General features: G+C 53.0%; 9 protein-coding genes across 9 annotated transcripts; 4 read left to right on the plus strand and 5 right to left on the minus strand.

Moving 5' to 3' along the window:
* Positions 1 to 2,674: 2,674 nt before the first annotated feature.
* SEPMUDRAFT_23294 (uncharacterized protein) lies at positions 2,675 to 2,848 on the plus strand (the record flags this gene model as incomplete). The annotated part of the gene is made up of 1 exon (XM_016908368.1): positions 2,675 to 2,848. A coding segment is annotated over one exon (174 nt), but the record flags the coding sequence as incomplete, so codon positions are not given.
* Positions 2,849 to 3,403: 555 nt separating this feature from the next.
* SEPMUDRAFT_58526 (mitochondrial large ribosomal subunit protein L16) lies at positions 3,404 to 4,421 on the minus strand (the record flags this gene model as incomplete). The annotated part of the gene is made up of 1 exon (XM_016909469.1): positions 3,404 to 4,421. One exon carries the CDS (start codon positions 4,419 to 4,421, stop codon positions 3,711 to 3,713), a length of 711 nt encoding a protein of 236 aa, XP_016765894.1. The 3' UTR covers positions 3,404 to 3,710.
* Positions 4,422 to 4,638: 217 nt separating this feature from the next.
* SEPMUDRAFT_78398 (DNA replication factor C, large subunit) lies at positions 4,639 to 8,144 on the plus strand. Its single transcript, XM_016910195.1, has 2 exons — positions 4,639 to 7,657; positions 7,707 to 8,144. The coding sequence occupies exons 1-2, from the start codon at positions 4,689 to 4,691 to the stop codon at positions 8,038 to 8,040; spliced, it is 3,303 nt and encodes a 1,100-aa protein (XP_016765895.1). The 5' UTR covers positions 4,639 to 4,688; the 3' UTR covers positions 8,041 to 8,144.
* Positions 8,145 to 8,245: 101 nt separating this feature from the next.
* SEPMUDRAFT_130456 (actin patch protein 1) lies at positions 8,246 to 12,957 on the minus strand (the record flags this gene model as incomplete). The annotated part of the gene is made up of 3 exons (XM_016902358.1): positions 8,246 to 12,033; positions 12,098 to 12,771; positions 12,882 to 12,957. 3 exons carry the CDS (start codon positions 12,955 to 12,957, stop codon positions 9,586 to 9,588), a joined length of 3,198 nt encoding a protein of 1,065 aa, XP_016765896.1. The 3' UTR covers positions 8,246 to 9,585.
* SEPMUDRAFT_21778 (NAD(P)-binding protein) lies at positions 8,252 to 9,064 on the minus strand (the record flags this gene model as incomplete). The annotated part of the gene is made up of 1 exon (XM_016908341.2): positions 8,252 to 9,064. A coding segment is annotated over one exon (813 nt), but the record flags the coding sequence as incomplete, so codon positions are not given.
* Positions 12,958 to 15,272: 2,315 nt separating the features above from the next.
* On the plus strand, positions 15,273 to 16,342 carry SEPMUDRAFT_113755 (uncharacterized protein; the record flags this gene model as incomplete). Its single annotated transcript, XM_016901050.1, has 3 exons — positions 15,273 to 15,287; positions 15,337 to 15,526; positions 15,579 to 16,342. The coding sequence occupies 3 exons, from the start codon at positions 15,273 to 15,275 to the stop codon at positions 16,340 to 16,342; spliced, it is 969 nt and encodes a 322-aa protein (XP_016765898.1).
* A 688-nt stretch (positions 16,343 to 17,030) lies between these two features.
* Positions 17,031 to 17,971, minus strand: SEPMUDRAFT_104984 (uncharacterized protein; the record flags this gene model as incomplete). Its single annotated transcript, XM_016900561.1, has 4 exons — positions 17,031 to 17,186; positions 17,348 to 17,641; positions 17,820 to 17,856; positions 17,943 to 17,971. 4 exons carry the CDS (start codon positions 17,969 to 17,971, stop codon positions 17,031 to 17,033), a joined length of 516 nt encoding a protein of 171 aa, XP_016765899.1.
* An 863-nt stretch (positions 17,972 to 18,834) lies between these two features.
* SEPMUDRAFT_130458 (uncharacterized protein) lies at positions 18,835 to 19,514 on the minus strand (the record flags this gene model as incomplete). The annotated part of the gene is made up of 1 exon (XM_016902359.1): positions 18,835 to 19,514. Exon 1 carries the CDS (start codon positions 19,321 to 19,323, stop codon positions 18,835 to 18,837), a length of 489 nt encoding a protein of 162 aa, XP_016765900.1. The 5' UTR covers positions 19,324 to 19,514.
* A 547-nt stretch (positions 19,515 to 20,061) lies between these two features.
* Positions 20,062 to 21,897, plus strand: SEPMUDRAFT_146730 (uncharacterized protein). Its single transcript, XM_016903825.1, has 3 exons — positions 20,062 to 20,901; positions 21,067 to 21,121; positions 21,186 to 21,897. Exon 3 carries the CDS (start codon positions 21,226 to 21,228, stop codon positions 21,577 to 21,579), a length of 354 nt encoding a protein of 117 aa, XP_016765901.1. The 5' UTR covers positions 20,062 to 20,901; positions 21,067 to 21,121; positions 21,186 to 21,225; the 3' UTR covers positions 21,580 to 21,897.
* The last annotated feature ends 82 nt before the right edge of the window (positions 21,898 to 21,979 follow it).

Genomic DNA, 21,979 nt, shown 5'->3' on the forward strand with positions numbered 1-21,979 from the left:
CTGCTTGCCCTCTCTCTGTGCCGGTGATCCGATGAGCGCATAAGCATACTCCTCCCCTTCTTGAACCTTAATGGGATTGTCGTTGTCTTATACCCTGTATGGAGTTGGTTCTGCGTCGATCAGTTGGCTGGTCCATTTGCGGAACCAGCGGTGACAACAAGAATGGGAATGCTGCTACGAAGGAAGAGATGAAAATACTCCTTTTTCATGCTGGCTAGCAGCACGTTCTACAGGTATGCTTATTGAACTTGAATCTTTCCTTGGCAATGAGAAATCCCCTGCTGTTGGGAAGTTGTTGTATACCTGGTAGGCTGGGCTGGTACTGTTGACTCCCGAGGTCGTTGTAACTTGTAAATATAACTCGGCCGAAGTTCGGTGTATGACTCTTGCACCACCTCACTTACACGAGTGAAATTTTGCATATTTGCTCACGTATTAAGCTAGGCTAGATTTAGTAATGAGCAATAATTAGCAGAGTAATGAGAGTACTTAGTCATCAACATGCAGAAGCGATCAAAACTTCACTTCTTATGAAGATCAGGTACAGTACCTAGCTTTGGCACTGTTTGTTAGAGGTGCCTGCAGCAGGTCAGGTAATATAGGTTCACGGTAGGTAAGGTAGTTTCAGAGTCAAAGTTCTAGTCAATCCACGTCAATGTTGATTAAAGATATGTCGTCAGGTGATGATGCTGTTGAGTGTTGAGCGCATTCTCTCTTGAATGATCCTGGTCGTAGCACTGAAGTGGGTCCTGGGGTGGCTTTGACATGTGAAGACAGACGCATGTGACAATTCAGCGTCTCCCACGAAACACCAGCCCACCGAACCCTTCCCTCCTCTACCATTCACCCATACCACACCGCACCGACGCCTCAACACCCACCGCTCCAGACGACACCCCCTACTGCCAGCACACTGATCGCCTGCCCATCCACAACCTCGTCGACGCCACTGCTCCTCGCCGTGCGTGCCGTCGTTATCGCTTCTGAACGCCCGGCCGCCTCTCCGCACCCTCCGCCTCGCGCGCGCCCATCGATCGCGACCACGGGCGCAACGAATCTGGTGCAACCTGTCCATGAAGGACAAGCGAGGCGATACGCAGCATCGCCGTCGCACGCAAGAGTGTTGAACGTGTAGCAAGGTAGAGACTACAATGGTAGTACCGCCCCAGCAGCCTCACAACCCTCGTATCCGAGAAACACATCACCACCACAACCGCGCGCATACGGGAAATATCTGTAGGAGTCTGAGCAGCTGCAAAGCCGGGGAGCATCAGACAAGCTGGCGGCCGTCCAGGTAGCGCATTCGGGCTTGCCCAGAGCCATGGACAACCCTTACCAGCATCAGCAATTGCAACCACAATCGCATGCACCCTTTGACATGCTGGCCGTCTACGGCAGCGCGAAAGAGTTCTCGGGTAAGTGGTGCGCCAAAAACACCGGGCCGTCATATGAGTGGTGTATGTGTGGTTGTGGGTGCTGATCCGATGGATCAGGCGATTTCAATTTTGACTTAGACCAAGCTCCCCCAGCGAACGGACAGTCGCTTCTGTCGGGCCAAGAACAGAATTTGATGACCGACTTCTTCTCGCATCCTGACGACTTTAACACCGGAAAATATGTCGCCTTTGGCTACTACGAAGAACCGCCTTCGACTGCGGGCAGTAGTGCAGTCGGCCCTTCATCGCATCAATTGAGTTCGCCTGCACAAGCCAACTCGTCACATGAAGGCGGCGCAAACTATAATAACAATTTCAGCAATAATAATAATAACACCCACCACCACCACCACAACACCCCCACCACACGCCATGCGAGCACTTTATCCGCAGGAGACATCAATGGTATGGCCATATACACTAGGGAGGCCATGTCTCTCAACGACGTCGCCGCTGCCAACACATTGAGCGGATTCCGCAATGGCCCGTCTGTCGACACGACGACATCCTTGGTGCCGGATGGTGCCTCCTGGGGTGCTATGAGCATGACTGGACTCAATGCAAGCGCCGCAGGTGGATTTGGCAGTGACCGACAATGGCTCCACGCTTCTCCTTCCCGAAGTGGCACGGCTGCTGCTCAACGAGATGGCAATGGCAATCTGCTCGAAATGGCAATGGGAGATGTGCAGCGTGGTACCTATGTACCCACTCCTGCACATCAAGGCAGGCCCTTTGTCCAATATGGCAGTGATACCAGCTTCGCGAATGGCACTTTTACAGACAATACCGCCCACCACGTGCAGAAGAGCAACAACCTGCTGGGCATTCCTCTGGCAGCACAAGCGGCTGGTGCGCCACCTAATAATAGCGGCAACGCAAGCTTCCGGCAAAGCCAGCCCAGGATACCAATGACGACCGGTGGCAACAGCTATGCTGCTCAATTGACCCCTCAGTATAGTGATGCCTGGGCCGGACCAGCCATGAGCGGCAGGTCTGGTATTTCCCAGTCAGGCGGCTCCAACAAGCGGCGGAGAGATACCAGTGCCATAGGGGTTAAGCAGGAGCCTCATTCTGAGGATGAAGAGGAGGCGGGGAGCAGTAAGCGGCGAAAGTCCATTGCCACCACGTATCAGTCGGGACACGCTCCGATTTATACCTCGTATACTCCGCACATGCAGCCACAACAACAACAACCGCAATATACCAATGGACTGATGATGCTGCCTCCACAAGACATGCGACGCACCAGCAGTAGGAAGAAAGAGAACTTGACCGATGATCAGAAGCGCGCCAACCACATCATTTCGGAAAAGAAGCGGCGCGAAATAATCAATCAGGGATATCGCGATCTCAACGAGCTGACACCGGCCCTTGCCATGGGCAAGTCTGGCTTGTCGCGTTCGGAGTGCTTGACTGAAATCAACAACTTTCTGTACGCGTTACAGTTGGGCAACAGCAGGATCATCAAGGATCTGCAGCTCGACCCGGGCGCATTTGCGATTCCAGCACCGGTACCACATCACAACGGGTACTAGTTCGACGCTTTTACGACAAACTGTACACGACGATCAAGAACGGGACACGCAATGTGCACACGGAGCACTAAAGCGTTCCCTTGGGACACGTCCCTGATTGCCTTGCGATGTAACTGGCGTTCCCAATGCCACTACTGAGCGGACATCGCTTCGATCAGCGGATGGGCAATGGAGTTTGAATGAAGATACCCCCCTTTGGCTTGTGACTATAACCAGCGTTCTCTTCCTGTACTACGATATAGCGAGCGGAGGTCCCACGTCAAAGCGTGACATGGCCTGCTGTCTACAGCAGTGGCGCCGGGCTTCTCAGATGGCTGCGAGGTGTCAGCAGTATGCACATACCCTCACATACGAAGGACATACGGGCACGATGGAACCTAATCAGCGCTATATGATAAGATAGCGCGCGCGCGAGATAGGCATGACGACCTCATGATATTGCGCCACACTACAGTAAGGTAATATTCTTATGTAGCCAAGGTGTTCTCAAATTGTAAAAATTATGAAGCCCGAGGGATGGGCATTGCAACCTCATTGCTACTCTTTCCACAACCCTGTCGTTCATGAAGATCGGCTGCTGGATGACTGAGAACATAGGCCTTTTTGAAAGCAAATACGCTCGGGGTGAAACATTGTGTCCTTGATGACTTGACATGCAGCTATTTGTTCGCATGCTTCATGGGCAGAACACATTCTTCTGTACAAGATAGATTCATTGCGACAGTCCATGACATAGGCTTCATGGCGGCGTCGTAGCAGGCATTCTCTCCGCCTGCTTCACCATATTCGGTCCCGGAGCAGGAACCTGTCTCCTCGGTCTCCTCAACATATCCTCCGTAACTCCCTCGCCCAACTTCGTAATCCCCATGACAGGAGGATCTCCTTTCCTCACAAACTCATACTGTCCCGGCAATTTATTGCCGGCCAATCGAAACGCATCTCTCACAATCTGCTCGTGTATAGTCCCTTCCAATTCAAACAAAATTCTACTCACAGGGACTCGCGCCGCCCAATAATCAAACGTTCCTTTTCCTTTACCCATTCTCTGATCGTTTCCCGACGTGTAGACTCCAACACCTGCCGAGACGCGATGGTAGAGGCGATATTTGAAGCCTCGGAGACGTTTCTTGATGGTTTCGTCGGCGATTTTGAGTTGTGAGGCGGAGATGCGTCGGTCGGTGTCTTTGAGTCGGATGCCGTAAGAGCCCCAGACGAGTGTCGTGCCTTTGGTGCTGCCGCCCGTGGGGCATTGGGGTCGGCCTTTGCGGGATTTGGTGGTTTCGCCGGCTTTGGGGATAAGCCAGTTGAGAGGGCGAGGCGTCGAGGAGAAATGTCGCTGTGTTGGAGCTTGCAGGGCCGAGTGTATGCAGCAGGCGCGGGTGGTGAAGAGGGAGGAGAGCAGAGATGTAGGCGCGCTGATGCTGCTGCTGCTACTCGTCCCCACGCGCATTGTCGCCATGATAGCCCAGGTTGTGTTTCCTCCTTCGATTTGTATTGCTATCACTGGGACTACCTATGTAGGTACCTGATGCATGGAAGTCGCAAATGCAAGCGGCGGCCTGGCCCGCTCAATCCCGCGAGCCATTCACGAAGCGCGTCACCACCTTCCCCAGAAACGCGTCGAAGCCCTCCCTACATGTCCATCATCTTCTGTGGAAAGGTACAACGCCAAAGTATCGTCCGGTGATCCACGAGCTGGAAGGCTCCATGCCAAACAATGCCCTCCGACATTCGCTCGTTCTTCGCAGGCAACACTGCCAAAACGCCTGCTGAGAAGCCCAGGCCTAAAGAGGAGCCCAAGAAGCGAGGCCGGCCGCGGAAAGTGGTCGAGGACGACGATGATGACGAGCCGGCTCCCAAGAAGGCCACTCCCAAGAAATCTGCCGTAAAGAAGAAGCCTGAGCCAGAACCGGAACTTGAAGAGACGACGGCGAGCGCCTATTTCGGCAATGGGAAGCCAAAGCGGTCGGAAGCAGTAAGACCAAAAAGGGACACTGCTGCAGAGAGCACACCAAAGAAAGCTACACCCAAGACCAAGTCCAAGACGAATGGCACCAAAACGAATGGCAGGAGTTCGACCAGAGCGAAGAAGGAGACGGCTTATGTTGATCTGGACGCTGAGGACTTTCCCGATGATGACATGGAAGAAGATGCCGATGATGAGTTCAAGGCAGCTGCAAAAGTCGGCAAGCGACGAGGCGACGACTACGAGACAGGCACGGACGATGAGGACGATGTACCTCTCGTGCCGAGGAAGAGAAACACCGGCAAGCAGACCAAGCTCCAGGACCAAGGGCAGGATGACGCTGATCCTGATGGCGACATCGATATGAAGGATACTAACCCTGACGACGACTTTGTCGTGCCTGATGACGACGAGGAAATAGTTGAGATGAAGCCTGTAAGGAAGGCCGCCGCGACCCCAGCGAAGAAAAGAAAGTCTACAACTTTGGACGACGATGATGATGACGATGACGACCTGGAAGTTGAACAATCGAAGCCTGCTGCGAAGAAGCGTGCCACACCTGCCAAGAAGACTGCATCAACAGCGAAGAAAGCAAAGAAGGATGCTCCACAAGACAGTGCTGAGGTCAAGGCTATATTTGACAGTATACCCACCATTACGCCACCTCCACCGCCTGACAAGAAGAAAGACGATGGAAATTCTGATAAGCCCAAGTTTCAATTTGGAGGACAGCATGCCAATTCGGCGATCCCTGCCGGAGCTATTTCTGACTCCGATATGCCTGTCGGTCAGGAAAACTGTCTTGCCGGTTTGGCATTTGTCTTCACGGGACAGCTGCAGCGCCTAGGCAGAGAGCAGGGACAAAATTTGATCAAGCGCTATGGTGGAGATATCAAGACTGCACCATCAAGCAAGACCAGCTATGTTGTGCTTGGCGAAGACGCTGGTCCCAAGAAGCTCGATACAATTGCAAAGCACAAGCTCAAGGTGATCAACGAAGATGGTCTCTTTGAGCTGATACGGCGCTTGCCAGCCAACGGAGGCTCGGGCGCAGCAGCTGAGAAGTATGCCGAGAAGATTGCCAAAGAAGAGCAGCAGATCCGTGAGCAAGCTGCAGAGCTGGATCGGATGGAGGCTGAGCAAAAGGCAAAGAGTGCAGCAGCAGCTGCTGCCAAAGCTGCAAAGCAGAGTCCTGTCAAGCAGACTTCCAAGTCCGCGCAAGCTGCAGCAAAATCAAGCAAAGGCAAGGAAGTAGCAGATGGACCGGACAGTCGGTTATGGACCGTCAAGTATGCGCCTACACAACTGTCTGCCATTTGCGGCAACAAGGGTCAAGTGGAAAAGCTGCAGGCCTGGCTTCGTGCGTTTCCGAAGAATCAGCGGACTGGATTCAAGATGGGTGGACCGAACGGCAGCGGCGTGCATCGCGCTGTCATGATTCACGGTCCCCCTGGAATTGGCAAAACGACTGCAGCACATCTAGTGGCGAAGTTGGAAGGCTACGACATTGTAGAGTCGAACGCTTCAGACACTCGTTCCAAGAAACTTGTCGAGACTGGCTTGAAAGGCACACTGGCCGCGACATCTCTCCTCGGCTATTTTGCGCAAGGCGAAGAAGAGGTTAAAGATTCCAACAAGAAACTCGTTTTGATCATGGATGAAGTAGACGGCATGAGCGCTGGAGACAGGGGTGGCGTGGGAGCACTTGCGGCTGTTTGCAAGAAGACGCAGGTGCCCATGATCTTGATCTGCAACGATCGTAAGCTGCCAAAGATGAAACCTTTCGACTTTTGCACCTTTGATCTGCCATTCCGTCGACCCACCACGGAGCAGATTCGAGGTCGGATCATGACCATTACTTTCCGTGAGAAATTGAAGCTACCACCGAACGTAGTTAATGCTCTCATTGAGGGCTCGGGCGCGGACATCAGACAGGTCATCAACATGGTCAGTCAAGCCAAGCTTGATGATCAAGCCATGAGCTTTGAAGATGGCAAAGACATGAGTAAGGCTTGGGAGAAGCATACTGTGCTGAAGCCTTGGGATATGGTCGGCAAGATTCTAGGCGGAGGGCTATTCAACGACGCATCCCAGGCAACCTTGAACGACAAGACGGAGCTATACTTCAATGACCACGAGTTCGCGCCCCTCATGCTGCAGGAGAACTATCTAGGCACAAATCCGCAGCGGTCCAACAGATATAATGGCGAGCCCAGAAAGAAGAGATTGGCAGCTCTGGAACTGGCAAGCAAAGCAGCAGACTCTATCAGTGATGGAGATTTAGTGGATCGTATGATTCACGGTAGTCAGCAGCAATGGTCCCTCATGCCGACGCATGCTGTCTTCAGTTTTGTTCGCCCTGCAAGCTTCGTGTATGGCAGCATGGCAGGCTCGCAGACTCGCTTCACTGCTTGGTTGGGCAACAACTCCAAGACTGGCAAGCTGTCCAGGTTCATCAAGGAAATTCAGGGCCACATGCGTCTGCGGGTGTCTGCTGACAAGAACGAGATCCGCCAGACGTATCTGCCAATCTTATTTGAAAAGCTGGTCAAGCGTCTCCAAGACGACGGCAAGGACGCGGTACCGGAGATCATTGAGCTCATGGACTCCTACTATCTCACCAAAGATGATTGGGATGCTATACTCGAGCTGGGTGTTGGCAAGGCTGACATGGAAAGCATCAGGATCGAGACACAGGCGAAGGCTACCTTCACTCGACAGTAAGCTTTTGTGACTGCACAGGTTCCGAAATCCGCTAACATGACACAGATACAACCAAATGTCTCATCCACTGCCGTTCATGAAGGCATCACAGGTAGTGGCACCTACGAAGGCTGCTGCGAAAGAGAAGCCTGATATTGAAGAGGCTTTTGAAGAGTCTGCCGACGAAGCTCCCGATGATGCCGCTGACAAGAAGGAGCAAGATGACGAGAACGACCTCAGTAAAGACAAATACGTCAAGCAGCCGAAGAAGAGAAAAGCGGCAACCACCAAAGCCGGTACCAGCAAGAAGAAGAAGACGGCTAAGGACGATGACGACGAAGAGGAGGAAGAGGAGGCCAAGCCCAAGAAGGCCAAAGGAAAGGCACGCGCGAAGAAATAGAATTGGGTTCCTGTTGTAATGATATCTAGAATCGTTGGTGCTTTGGTACTGTTGTCCAGAGGGTGGCTGTCAGCGACTTTGAAGGGTCAGTCAGCTTGGCGAACAGACTTGCGCAGCGAGTATTTGTACAATATGTACGTTTGAATCGACTTTGATTACGAACTACCAGTACAGGCTGCGGATTACATACACAGGTAGGTAGGTAGGTACATTACATCCTTCCACCCGTAATCTCCACCACCGCCCCGGTCATATATCTCGACTCTTCCGAAAACAAAAACGCCACCACATCCGCCACCTCCTCGGCCGTCCCCATCCTCCCCAACGCCACGCGATCCACCTGCTCCTGCACCGCCTCTGGCCCGGCCACCACGCCCGCATTCGACGGCGTATCAATATACCCCGGCGCCACGGCATTCACTCGAATGCCCTGCGGACCCAATTCCAACGCGAGCGCTTTGGTGAAACCTACAATGCCGAATTTTGTCGCGCAGTAAATGGCGTATTCGGGTGCGGCTTGGAGTCCCATTGTGCTGCTTACGTTGACGATTGATGGCGAGGAGGAGGAGGACAAAAGGGGAATTGCAGCGCGAGAAATCAAATATGTCCCTTTGAGATTTGTATTGATTAATTTGTCCCAGTATGTGTCGGATGTCGTGGTCAGAGGGTATGCGGTGGGATTGATTCCTGCGCAGTTGAAAATGTAATCGAGACTTTTTCTTTTTTCTTCTCCTTTCCCTTCTCCTTCTGGGTTGGAGGTGGAGGTGGAGGTGGAGGTGGTTTGCAGCTGCAAATGCGGAATAATCTCTCCAGTGAAATATTCTGAAATGGCCGAGGAGGAACTCACGTCCAAGAGGGAAGCGATATGCGTAGAGGAGTTGGCGCAGAGAGATTGCGTTTCGAGAACTCCGGGTAGGTTGATGTCGGAGAGGGCGAGGGTGGCTCCCATCGAGGCCATTTTGATGGCGGTTGCTCGGCCGATTCCGGAGGCGGCGCCGGTGATGAGGCAGGTTTTGCCTTGGAATTTGGTCGAGGACATGGTTTTTTTCTTTTCTTGGTTTTGTTGTTCTTCTTCTTGTTGTTGTTGTCGTTGTTGTTGGGGATGATGATGATGATGTTGATGATGATGGATGATGGGTGAAGGTATTTGTTGTTTTTTCGGCTTGTATTCTTTTAATCTTCTTTCGGGATAGATTTTCGTCTTGTCTAGAGATGAGACCTGGACTGTGGATTATTTGCGCTTGTCTTCACGGAGAGAAGAGTAGACATGCTCACAGGTGTATGTCAATCCATAGGTGGTGTACTAGGGTGGGGAGATAGGTAGGATTCAAGACAAATGATTGGTCGGCCAACTGATAGGCACGATGTCCACCTTTGAGTTTTCTTACTCTTTTGAAGCACAAGTATGCCTCCCTCTGTCCAATCGAAATGGTATGCAGCCGTAATTGATGACGCTGGAGCCATGAAGTATGACCGGAGGTAGCAGTGATGCTGTAGTTACTCAGGCTGCAAATCTATAACGTGGTATTACGCAAGTCTCGAGGGTCATATCCTGTCTCTTTTCGCTTCCTTCTCAATCTTCCTCATTTCCTGTTCCACAAGCTTGACACAGACGTCCGCGACATCGCTTCCAATCTTCCATGTCCGTAACGTCACTCCATTCCTTTCGAGCACAATCTTTGCTCTTTGCCACCTTTGCTGCCATAAGTATTCTTTCTTACTCATGCCATCGCCTGGACTGCCCGGCAGTCCATCATCATCAGGCCACGCACCAGACATGCGATTGTTCTGTTTTTGACGGGAGGTGGTGGAGTAGGTACTGAGATGCGTGCCTTGGCGTTGGGGCGGGGGAGGAGGAGCCATGGGACGATTCATCGATGAAGCAGGGAGGCTCATATCTTCGAATGACTTATTCATTGTCGTTGCGCGGACGAGTGGGGACCCAACAGCTCCTGTGCCCTTGGCGTTGGTCGAAGCGGAGACAGCGTCAACTGGGCGATACAATCCAGGCATGGGCATTGCTTTAGCGATGGTGCCCTTGACCTTGCGCCTGTCCGGTAGTGGAGGCGGCGGCTTTTTTGTCGACTCTTGCCGCTGCACCTGTGAGAGTGGCGATGGTTGATGCGTTTGCATCTGCGGCAGGTTGGCAGAACCAACAGCACTCGACGGCTTCCGTGGTCTTGGTGGTGGCAACTTCCGAGAGCTCGTGGAGACGGTCATGACTTGTGACTCAGGAGGTGGACTCTTAAGCCCGGCAGGTTTTGGAGGTGGCGGCGGCGATGCTACAGGTCTGTTATCGGACAGCGTGTCCCTCGAGCTTTTGTGCGTAGGTGGTGTGATGGTTCTTGCCTCTGACCAAGGCTTGGCGGGTGCATGGTCAGAGAAGTCGATCAGGTCTTCTTCAGGAGAGGCAACATGACTGCTCCTACTGACTGTGCGTTGCGCCGGCGGACGAACATTTTGGCGAGGATTCGGCGCACTATTAGCCCTGCTCTTAGACAGATAATCATCCGGTATCGCATCTGGATTGATGGACTTTCGCGCACGGCGAGTCTCTTCCTCCATGTCCTCGAGCGAAGCGGCAATGGCTGCCTGGAGCTCGGCATCGTCGTCCTTGATATCATGTGGGCGAGAAAGTCTGCGAGACTGAGTCAAACTCTCTCCACTCATGTGTCTCGAGTGATTCCGAGAATGCTTTCCGCTTCCACCAGGGCTGCTCGAGTCGAAATAGCCCGTTTTCGCGGAAGTGGTGACGTCCCGGATGAAGATACCTAGCACCCTGCCAGGATTCGCCAGCGCAACTTCGGAGTACACTTCGAGATCTGCCTCTCCACTGTCACCAACCAACACGAATTTTCGCTCCGGAAAGTCTCGCATGATTTTCTCGAGCGAGCCTTTCTTGCGCTCCGCAGCTGGCTCAAAGATTCCTTGTAGCATACCTGAGTACTGCTTCAGGTGGAACGAACCTCTGGGCAGGCCCGCCAGCTTGAAGTAACTAGTCAAGACTGGGTACATCTGCCAGGGCGAGTTGGACACGTAGTGGATTTTGACGCCCATATCGGCCAGCGTCTGGTACCACTCCCGTACTCCGTCAATCGTGAGATCGTGTAATTCGCGAATGAAGGCATTCCGAAAAATCTCCCGAGCACCTGCACTGATAGCAGAGTGCTTGATCGTGTCGTCTATATCACTGATCAGGCTGACCCCATCTGGAGATGTGACGTGCACTTCTTCTGTCGCGGACAGCTTTTCAGAGGCAAGAACGCGAACGTGAGTAGGGACGAAATCTAATGCTGCCCGAAAGCTGAAATGTCCGGAGGCATCGGTGTATACCGTCTGCTGCCTGGAGACTTCCTCGTTGTAGAAGAACGCGCTGATTGGGCTGTTCGCAAGAGGATTTGCCATGAAAGGCCTGAGACGAGCGAGCAAATGCGCATTCGCGACAGCCAGTTCTGCGGATGTCATCTTCCCGGGCTGCGACCAGGACTGCCGTTTCTGGATCGGGGCTGGCGCTGGAGAATCTGAGTCTTGAGATGTGATGCTGCTGGCATACGACGAGATTGGTCGACCTCTGCTGGGAACATCACCGTACAGGCTGTCATTGTCCGTGGCCTTACTAGGCTGCTCCGAAAATGCACCCTTTTCCGCATAACGCTCTTCGCGGTTGCCCTTGCGAATGATGTTATCCGCCTCGAGAGCTATAAGGTCTTCGTCCTGCTTTTTGGTAGGACTCGATGCGCGGCTAGGTACCTGGCTCGCATAGCCAGTATCACCAGGTCTCGTGCTAGCAGCTGGCGCGGGAATCCCAGAGAGCTGTCGTGCCAACCCGATCACCATCCTCTGCTTTCGCGTGTGCTGCCCCCTGGCAGGTGTATAGATCCAGCCGCGCACATCAACATCGACTATAGCGTTGACGTCCTCGTTTCTATCCCATTCCCGTCTCCAGTACTCCTCTTCGGTCATTTCCCGCCCGGGAGAAGCCACTTGCTGGTTCTATGCTACACGTCAGCTTTTGCCGACATTGACTCTCCCATGCCCTTTCTGAGCTTGCTCTCACCTTACTTTTCACATGCTTCCTGGCATAGCTCGGAAAGAGTATCAGCTCTTCATTGCCACTCCGGACTACGGCGGCGTCAGGAAACGAGCCTGGCCCGTCCTCTACCATATGACTCTCACGTGCCCCAGCGCCATCCTGGGCGAAGTAGCTCTGTCGGAGGTCATTGGCAGTCTTCAGGTATCCGGCTAGCTTCTTCCTCCTCGCGCCCGGCTCTCTGCCCTCTGATCGCAGCCCCAGGGACTCTGTGAGAGACAGGTCGGTTCTGGATCCCGAGAAGGCCATGTTACCACTTCTGTTGGTGCCTGTGTCCACCTCAGAACCAACCCCATCGTTCGACTGAGGTCGTCGTGATGGCAGGACGCGCCTCCCCGGCCCCAGTCGTGGCGCTGCTGATACTCGGGTCGCGCGGTTCTGCTTGCGGATGGAGCGTGCCACGAGATAGCGATAGATGGAGTTCTGGGCTCGCTGGCGGACGGTAGGGAAGAAGGCGTAACGAAAGCTGGCCAAACCAGCTCGTGCAGAAGCTCGGAGAGCAGGCAACCAGCGTCCTGGCCAGGAGGGTCGATTCAGGTGTTGCGGCTTCACTTTCTCATCGACGCGGGCGAGTTGAAGCAGACTCCGCCACGTCTTGCGCGCCAGGTTGTCGAATACATTGGTTGCCACGCGGTGGGCAACTGACTCAATTAGGTAAGATGTTGTGCGGTACCTTGTGATTACTATTGCCGTCTCAGTCAGGGCGAGCCTTCAGAGATCGAGACCGGGGCATCTAGCTTCGTCGTCATACCTCCTACCTGGAAGCTCAAGCTTACATAAGACAATCCCGAGTTGGTGGGCGATCTCGCTTGCAAGATGATTTGCATGATTTGCATCTCACGCGTCGCCCACTTTCGACACTTTCGATACCTACATACCTCCTACTTTCCCATCTACTTTGACCTCACAGTACTACTGTTTGAAAACACTTCGGTCGTCGGATTGCAGTACTGCGCTGGCCCGTCTAGCTATGCTCTGGAGCGATGCGATATTTGCTGGACTTGCCGATTCGTACAAGACTGGTACCCGTGCCACCGAGGATACCATCTGGCTGAACACAGAAGAGCAAGAAGACGTTGCTGACACCAACAAAATTGTAGCTCATAGGGCCATTGACAACTCAAGGGCGTAGCTGAAGTTCTCATGCGACTCCGCCGGATCACATTGAGACGAGACGAGACGACAGCCGGCAAAGCCCTGCTGCCAGCCCGATCTTAATATCTTGCGACGCGTCATGCCACGATATGATGCGACGGGCTTCGATCGTATCCAAGGCGCTTTGTATTGCTACGGCCATAGATACCGGTGTCACAGTGGCGTGGTTGAGGTTGGTCAAAAAGGACCGCACATGTTTTGCAGACCCGTGGTCCCAGCCACCCGTTTTTCAGCCAAGCACAACGCTCTGGTAAGGTATGTTGAGATCGGGCAGACTCGACCACGCCCATCGAGGCTGTGGCATTATCGCTGTTGTTGAAACAAGTCAAGTCGAGAGAAGTAGCGAAGAGCTTGTGAGACAGTGGCAGTATGGCCGCTTTGGGACCACGAGCACTTCTTTCGCAAGCAGTCGGACGCCCATCGCGGCATATGCTCGTCTTCATGCTGCTAGGTAGCCGACTATCCTATACACTATAGCTATGCCGATACGCTACTGTTGGGATCGAGACCGCGCCATAACTACTGGCATGCGCTGCCGCACGTCTTTGGAAGCCTTCTGTGGTAGTTGGTCTACCCTGCATGGGAGCTGGCTGTTGTCTAAGCAGTTCGTTCCATTATGGCTCAATCTTCGGTATGAGAGCGGCCCGCTGCAGATGACAACATTCCAAATGTTTCCTCGGAAGTTTCTTCTGTTGACAGCCTGACGTGTTTGTCGATGAGCTGGACATGCCCACCAATTGAACTACTGTATTGACGCGCTGCAGGGGCTGACCGGAATTGCGGATGACCTTCCGGCCTCACAAGTAAAGTACTGGCAACGGCGGCCTTGGAGCGTTCTCCTCTTAGAACTGCAGCAACCCACCAATTTGGGCCACCTTTGAGGCGAGTTTGACACATAGCCTACAACCTCCAACCCTGCTTCTATGGCAAAGGAAGTAGTCTTGGCACATATGTGTCAGTCCGCCCCGGCAACCCGAACATTCAATATCAGGCATGAACCACGGCTCCGGTCGGTAGTAGCATCTGTCTGAAGAAACCTGCGTTCACTGTTGCGCGGAATCGTGTAGCAAAGTCACGATGCGAAAGGCCGGTATTGCGATCCAACCGCCTACCACTGCCCTTTCACTGGTCGCCCAAAACCTGCTTCGAGTGGTGGAGTAGCTCGAGAGGGATGAAGCCACTTGTGGACGCATCAGTTGCGCAGTGCCAGTCACTAAAGCAGCCACGATCCTTAAGTGAACGCGTCCTTGTGGCTCTACCGAGAACCGATACCATGCAGAAGATGTTACTGTTCACAGGACAACATCCGTTGCCTCTTCCACGGGTACCAAGCTGGCAACTGCCTCATATAAATACTCCGCGAGGCCATGCACAGATGCTGTTTGTGCCGCATCTTTGTACCTGCATCGATACCTCTATACCGAACCATCTCCTTGGGCGAACACCTGCAGACTCCGAAACTGCTTCCACAAAGACTCTACTCCCAACCTTCATTACGAGATCTTCTTCACACCCACATCGACGCATTCGAGAACTCCAATCGCGAAATCAAGACCAAGTTCGACTCGAAACATTGCCAGCTGAGTACCAGACCATACCACAGCCCTTTCCACCTAACCCTTTACAACGTTGCCTCTTCATTCACCCTTGCAATTCACACACGCATCCACGCATACACAAACATCCTCACATTGATCTGTCGTTGTTCTGGAGAAGTGCTACGCAAAAAGGCTGATCTTGCTGCTGACGGGCTTGATTCTTCAGTGCGCAGTGCATCGCAAAGAGACACGCGGAGGTGCCAAATCGGGCTCGATTTCTCGTCGCGAGAGCCTTCATCTGTGTGCCGCCAACCGGGTTTCAGTTTCATCGCTGAGCAGTGCAAAAGCAAAGAGGCAAGACCATGCTGTCAATCGGACTTGAATCTTGCACCTTTCCTTCCGTCCTTTTGTTGTTCGTTGCCTGCTTCTCGAGACGAGCATCGGGCACGATGTACCTGCTGCACGTAAGGAGACGATTTGAATCGAGTTCGATATTGGACTAACGAAACGCAGTTCATCGCGATCGCATTGCTGGCTGTCTTGGCTATTGCTACCCCCATTTCCTCTGCTGATCCCCAGGGTCAATTCGATGATGCTTCGTTACTTGGGATGACTCCAACTTCTACAGGTCTTGCTGCTACAGCGTTGCGCGATCTTCCTACATCTGGGCCTTGCAAAGCATTCTATTTCGATCCCAAAGACAGTACGCTGGACCGGATCACTCATGCTATGTGCTCTTTGCTAATATCGGGCAGACGTTCCTTGCGGATCCGTGGCGAGACAATTCATGATTTATCTCTCTTATCCAGAGTACGATCAAACTTCCACATCAGAATGGTGCGAGGTATTTCTGCAGAGCAACGGCATATGCAGAGCTACATCGCCCAACTCTCCATCGGCATTCCCAACACCCCGAGCAAGTACCTTATCCATCAGCACTCTCATACCGACGCAGACTTCTGTTGCGACGATTAGCGACATGGCAAGCACTACACGGATGAATGCGACAGCAACATGTTCGAGTGTCATAGCGACAGTATCTGTCAACGGTGCCACTGCATCACCTGTTTCCCCCGGCTCCAATTCAACCATGAGCACAAGTACAGCCGCGCCCAGCAGCACCAACATCAACACGACAGCCGCCACGGGACCCATCACCTCAACAACATCGCGATACTCGGTCGTGCTAGCAAGCGAGCGCGAAAGTCTGTACAGTGCGAGTGTCTTAGGACTAGGAATCACACCCAACGCAAGCACCCTCAGTGAATCAGTCACTACTAGCACTGGACTGTCCACCGAGTCTAATGGTCCAAGCGCGAGCAGCCCGGCCAGCTCGTCCGCCGTGGCAAATTCTACCAATCCAATAGTCAGAATCACAACGAGAGTCGTCAGCTTCACCATCGATGGCGGCAATCGTACGAGTTTGATGACGGCGCTCGTCAACGCGTATGTGGTTGCTAATGCCACGACGACAGCAATACCCATTCGGAGCTCTGCGGTCACGTCTGCGACTGAGTGAGATGCGACATGGCATTTTTTGGGGTTATGATTTTATGAAGATGATGGATGATGGATGAGAAGTCATGAGTAATGTAGCGGGTGTTTTAATGTGGAGGAGTATCATCACTGTTACTTTACTCGAGATTGTGATTATTGGCTGTGTTGGCAACATGCGAAATGAAGAGTTCGGATATATATATGGGCGATTTTAATGGAAGGTCGATTGGTTGGTTGGTTGGTTGGTGCCTGTGTGTTTTTACCTCCGACGTCAAATCGCTGTTCGTGGGGAGCTCCCGAGTACCACTGCGATCTATCCAAGCTCTTGTACCTAAGTAAGTATGCATCTGAAGATTTTTCAGATCCATTCATCTCTCCAAGGGAACAGGGTGCCTTCGTTTTTTCCTTCGCGAAAATGCAACATAGGTACCTACGTAGATGTAGGTGGTACTCTTTCGAGGTTGCCAAAAGTCATCCTCCTCTGACACTCGTTCCGATACGACCGGCAATACTTCCCATCCATCTCCCACCTCCCGCTTCCAGATGCCACAATCGTCACTCGTATCGTCGTATTCACTTGTATCATGATTTTTTTGTCATTACTACTTGTTCATCCACCTCCACCTCCACCTCCTCCCTCTCCACCTCCTCCAACTCTCCCTCCTCCAACTCTCCCTCCTCTACAAAGGTATCCCCACCCCCCAGCCTCCTCAATTATACGCCCGCGCCTGCGCCGCAGCATCGGCCTCTCTCGCAGCAACATTCTCCCTCGCCGTAGACGCCAGAGTATCCTTTTGCGTCTGTGACTTTTGCGCATCCAATTGTTTCCCCAGTTTGCCTTTTCCTTGTGCGGCTTTGAGTCGTTCCTGGAAGGGGGGTTTGAGAAGATGGTGTGTTAGTTAGCAAGACCCAAGAAATCTAAACAGACCTACTACATTCATTCCTGTGTGGATATATATATATATATGTATATGTATATATGTATGTGTGTAAGGAAGAGAGAGAAATGGACACTGTTTAAACACACCTCTGCTGCTCTCGCGGCTGCGGAGGCGGGGGTTTGCGCGTCGCTGGATGGTGCTGGTGCGGTATTGTCGCCCAATGTCCGTCCTGGTCCAGTGACTTTTGGTGGTGGTGCTGCTGCTGGCCGCGGCGCGTGGGCTGGTGAAGCTCCTCCTCCTGCTGCTGCTCCTCCTCCTATAGTGCGGCCCTCGCCTTGGAAGTTTGCGTTGGAGCTCGACTTGCCGAAGCAGTTGCCCATTCTATAACGGTCTGTTGTGGGGAAGGGTATGCCGTGTCGAAGACCCGTATACAGTAATACCTAGGTAGGTAAGTATCTATGGGTGTACGGAGGTGTAGGCGGGTGCCGCCTGCGGCGCCTTGGGGGGGAAGAATGTCGGCGGCCATGTGATGGTGATGGTTGGTGGATCGGAACTCTAAAGCTATTAGACCTATTTAGCCGGTGAACATCCGCAACAACATCTACCTACTTTGCCTACCTGGGTATTTACAAAGATCTGTTCGGCACGCAATCGTCTATATGATCGTTCAATCGATATTGCTCAGGTACGTAGGGATGAAGCATGGGATCATTGGGATAGATGCAGTAGGGACATACTTACCTAAGGTACCTTATTGATTGTAGGTACATGTAGGTAGGCTTGTAGCTTGTGATATTTCACGTGAATAGCATCAGCTAACCCTAAAAGCGTTATGTATACATCATGCTGCCCTATCGACGATTTTCCTATAGCTGTTACCAGTAGCGAACTAGCCACTAGAGACGAGGTACCAGTACCACTGTAGCGCCGAGTTCGTCTTGGGCCAAGGTGATTGTTTTTCTGCCTCAGTCTTGGGGCTTATGCTGTGATATACCTTATAGATGGAACTAGCCTCGGCTATCCCACCGCACGGGTACCTGTGGTGCCTATCATCTGAAACCGATTGCCGCCGAGACAACACCTCACGTACATTATGAGGTGATCTATCCCGACTATGCGACTTCCTATGTACTCGTCTCTTTGATGCCAAGTGACATGTAGGTAATACCACACCACAGATCCCACAACAGCTCATGATTCGTGTGAAAGACATGGGAGTTCCCGCGCGGGACGAGCCTGTTAGCGTCCTTGGCAGCTCGAATTTCCGCGATCGCACACTCCTCCGCAGTCCGCACTACCTGACCTGCCTGAGCACCCGACTTGTTGCTGAGCTGGCACCCGCGGTTGGCGTTCCAAACCCATTACTTCCCGAAAGACACCCACACCACTACCTCCTACCACGATATGTACCTCCAACCTCCTCCTGGATACTGCGACGCTGTAGGTTCACACCGACGCCCGCCGGCTGATTGCGAGGTCTGCCTCCGGCGAACCATTCTCCCCCCCTGATTGGCCGCTGGGGACCTCTGTTCGACCCAATAGAGAGGTCCGGGAGTTCGCATTATTAGTCTCCTGGTCCAACAGCGACTTCTCATCACATGGATTTTGTCTGCTGCGGTCGACCGTGACCGACTCAGAGGGGCTCCACTGCCCAGCGGCACTTCCCATTCACATGACCGTCCGGCCCAGGGCTGGATTGGACGTCATCTGTACAGCCGCGCGACTCTTGCTTCATGGCAAGATTGTTCACTCTCATCCAATGGCAGAATTTGGCTGCCAGAATTTCGCTACGAGCTTCGATTGTCGTATCAGCCGCATATACACTTTCTGCCAACGCTAAGCATGTCTGAGCTGCCGCGGCCGCTACGCTGGCTGCGTCACTGCGCTCGTTGTCAGCGCCAACCTGCTCTCGCCTTCGCCTGCCGCTGAACGCGAGCGCTAGCCTCGCACGGTTGCCCTGATGCTCACAGGTCACGCTGTTCCTGCGCAGAGGCAGAAAGAAGAGCTGTGAGCGCCCGCCGGGCGCTTCATCGGACATGACCCGGTGCTGTCCACAGGTACACTGCAAGCTGCGCAAGCCTCCACCGCCAGACATTGATTCACCCTCACCCTCACCCTTCATCCTCGACCAACGCTTCTGTAGCACGTCTAGCTTCACTGGACAGAGTTCTCGGCGCGTATTGCACTGCTGCTATGAGCAAGTACATCGGTGAGAGGCAAGTACATCGGTGAGAGCATTGTATGTGGGCAGGAAGAGCAGGCCAATCGTGAGCGTTTCAGATCCCACCCAGCTGCTGCATGGATATGTACCAACATCGACCTTCTTGAGCCTTCGGATAGCCTTTTTCTGCTAATCAACCATACTCGAGCTGCCACGTTGCAGAGCGGAGACAAGCCAGGGCGAATCTAGCCTGTACGTTGCAATACCCCCGAACCTCTGCCCTGCACAGATGACCATCCTCCGGCACGAATTCAAGCCCAGACGGCACCGTCGATGAAAGGTGTGTCACACACATGAAGCACTGCCCTGTCGCCACTGACATATGCTGTCGTAGCAGTGACAGGCGGGCCGCCTGGGGTGGGGTGATGCTCAATAGCGACTTTCCGGACATGGCAGCTTTCGGACTCGAGGGTAATGGGCTATTACCACACCGGCCCAGTACTTTGACTCATTCCTTGCAGTACGGCAAGATAAGGTGACTGGCTGCCCATGCCTGGGCCCCGCTCGGTCCCTCAGAAACCAGCATGCATCGTTGACAGATGACAAACGGCATCCAACGTTAGTCCCTTGTCCGTGCTTGTGCCAACACGCACGACTCCACGAGACTGGCTCCTCGCCAACTTCAAGCGAACCAACAAGCATGATGGTGCTCTAGCTCATGTACACAATGCAATGTTTGCCGAGCTCGCATCTGCTGCATCATGCCATCGACTTCAATGCCACTCACGTGTTCTCAGGAAGGATGCAGTGACCTGCCTGAGGCCTACTCTGGGTCTCAGTAGACTACACTGGAATAGTAGGTCCGCTATCGGCGACCCAGAAATCAATATGATGATTACAGGCACGCGTTTGGCTCGAAAAATATGCCCAATGGCTGGTACAAGTCGTGCCTGACGTTGCAAACGTCTGGAGCTAGTGGCACGTGACCGCAAACAACACTAGTTCCCTTCCTCACTCCCGTATATACTATGGAACTTAGCTGTTCACGACCACGCTCGATGAACGCCATCTTTGCCCCAAGTGGAGACGCTGAACAAGGACAATGCGAGGGACATGCGACGCGGACGAGCAATCAGTGGCGGAGAGCATGCCACGCCGTCGTTGATCGCACCGACGGCAATATCAAGCTGCATAGTCCTGGCAAGCGACGAAGTCTAGCTGCCATCGTACCCCTCTGGATGAGGACTCTAAGCCCAACGGAGACGATCCGACGGACCCGGAGGACCCAGTCGGCTTGATCATGCCGATGCTGAGCATGCAATGTGTTGCTGGCTGACGCGTTTCGAGGAGCTATGGGCTTAACCGACAGCGAGGGTAATACACGGCTGCTGCTGAGGGACATTTGGGCGAGGAGATGGAAGGCATAAATAGCGGCAGGATGCTACCAGGTCGACATTTTCTCTCGACAGACATCCCATTGCCACTTCCACTACTACTTCTGCCCCCCTCCCCGAGGTATTTTCAAGACCACACCATCTGGTATGTCATCACGCCTGCCCCCACTGCTCAACGACCCTCAGTCCATTAGGCTTTGGGCGTCTGGCTTCGTGCCCGTGCTTTAGTCAATGGCTATCAGCACTCGATGCGGCAATGGCGCTGTGAGCATTGTCCAAGCTTGAATCATCTGACGTGTCAATGGAATAGCTCCATCACTCCCCATCCACACTCGAAGCTGCATACGCACGGACAAGGACTCAAGGTAAGCCTGAGCTTCAATGCTCGTGCATTGTGTGCATCGTGGCAAGCACTGACCAACAACACAGATAAATCTTCGGCCCAAATCCCAGCATCAACGACGACATCATGTGCTTCTTCGAGTGCTACAAGTTCTCCTGCCGTGACTGGAAGTGGGGCAACTTCAAACAGCACTGCAACAGAGAGTATCGCATCGGTGAAACTTGCGGCATGAAAATGATCTTTTGCACCATTGATTTGCCGGACAAGTGTGCTTTCTGCGAGAAGATTGAGAAGAAGCTTCGTCGACGCGAGAAAGCCATGTCTGATCGCGCGCGTTGGCTGCAGGAGCCCCATCGTTTCAAGGCGTCCATTGAAAAAGCTGCCGAAGATATCATGACCCTGGAGCGCGAGATTGCCAGCATTCAAGCGGAAAAGGATCGGAGGTATCAGAACGTTGGCAACACTAAGAGGAGTGGTTGAGCGGGCGAGAAGAGGAGGAGTAAGAAAAGGCAGAACTTGGGGTTGTTTCATCTGCCATTTTCCTGTTACGATGGCCACTCGTTCAGAAACTAGCCCCCGATTGACATGTGTTGTGGTGGTGGTGGAGTAGCAGCAGCAGCAGTAGCGGTTTGTGCAAACTTCGGGGCTTAAGCTGCAGGGGTGCTGGGGCTGGTCTTTCCAGGACGTGCGGAGTCAGTTTTGGGTTTTTTTTTTGGTTTTTGGAGTTTTTTTTCTTCTTTTCTCCCTTGTTTCTTTTTTCTATGGCTACGAATGACACTAGAAGTTACACCGCACTTGGGAATTTGAAATTTTACTCCTGAAACGAAGTTCTCAATCTCTCAATGATGCATGTGGTGAAGGAAAATTGACCAATCAAAGT

This window comes from Sphaerulina musiva (assembly GCF_000320565.1).
Source record: "Sphaerulina musiva SO2202 unplaced genomic scaffold SEPMUscaffold_1, whole genome shotgun sequence".
NCBI lineage: Eukaryota > Fungi > Ascomycota > Dothideomycetes > Mycosphaerellales > Mycosphaerellaceae > Sphaerulina > Sphaerulina musiva.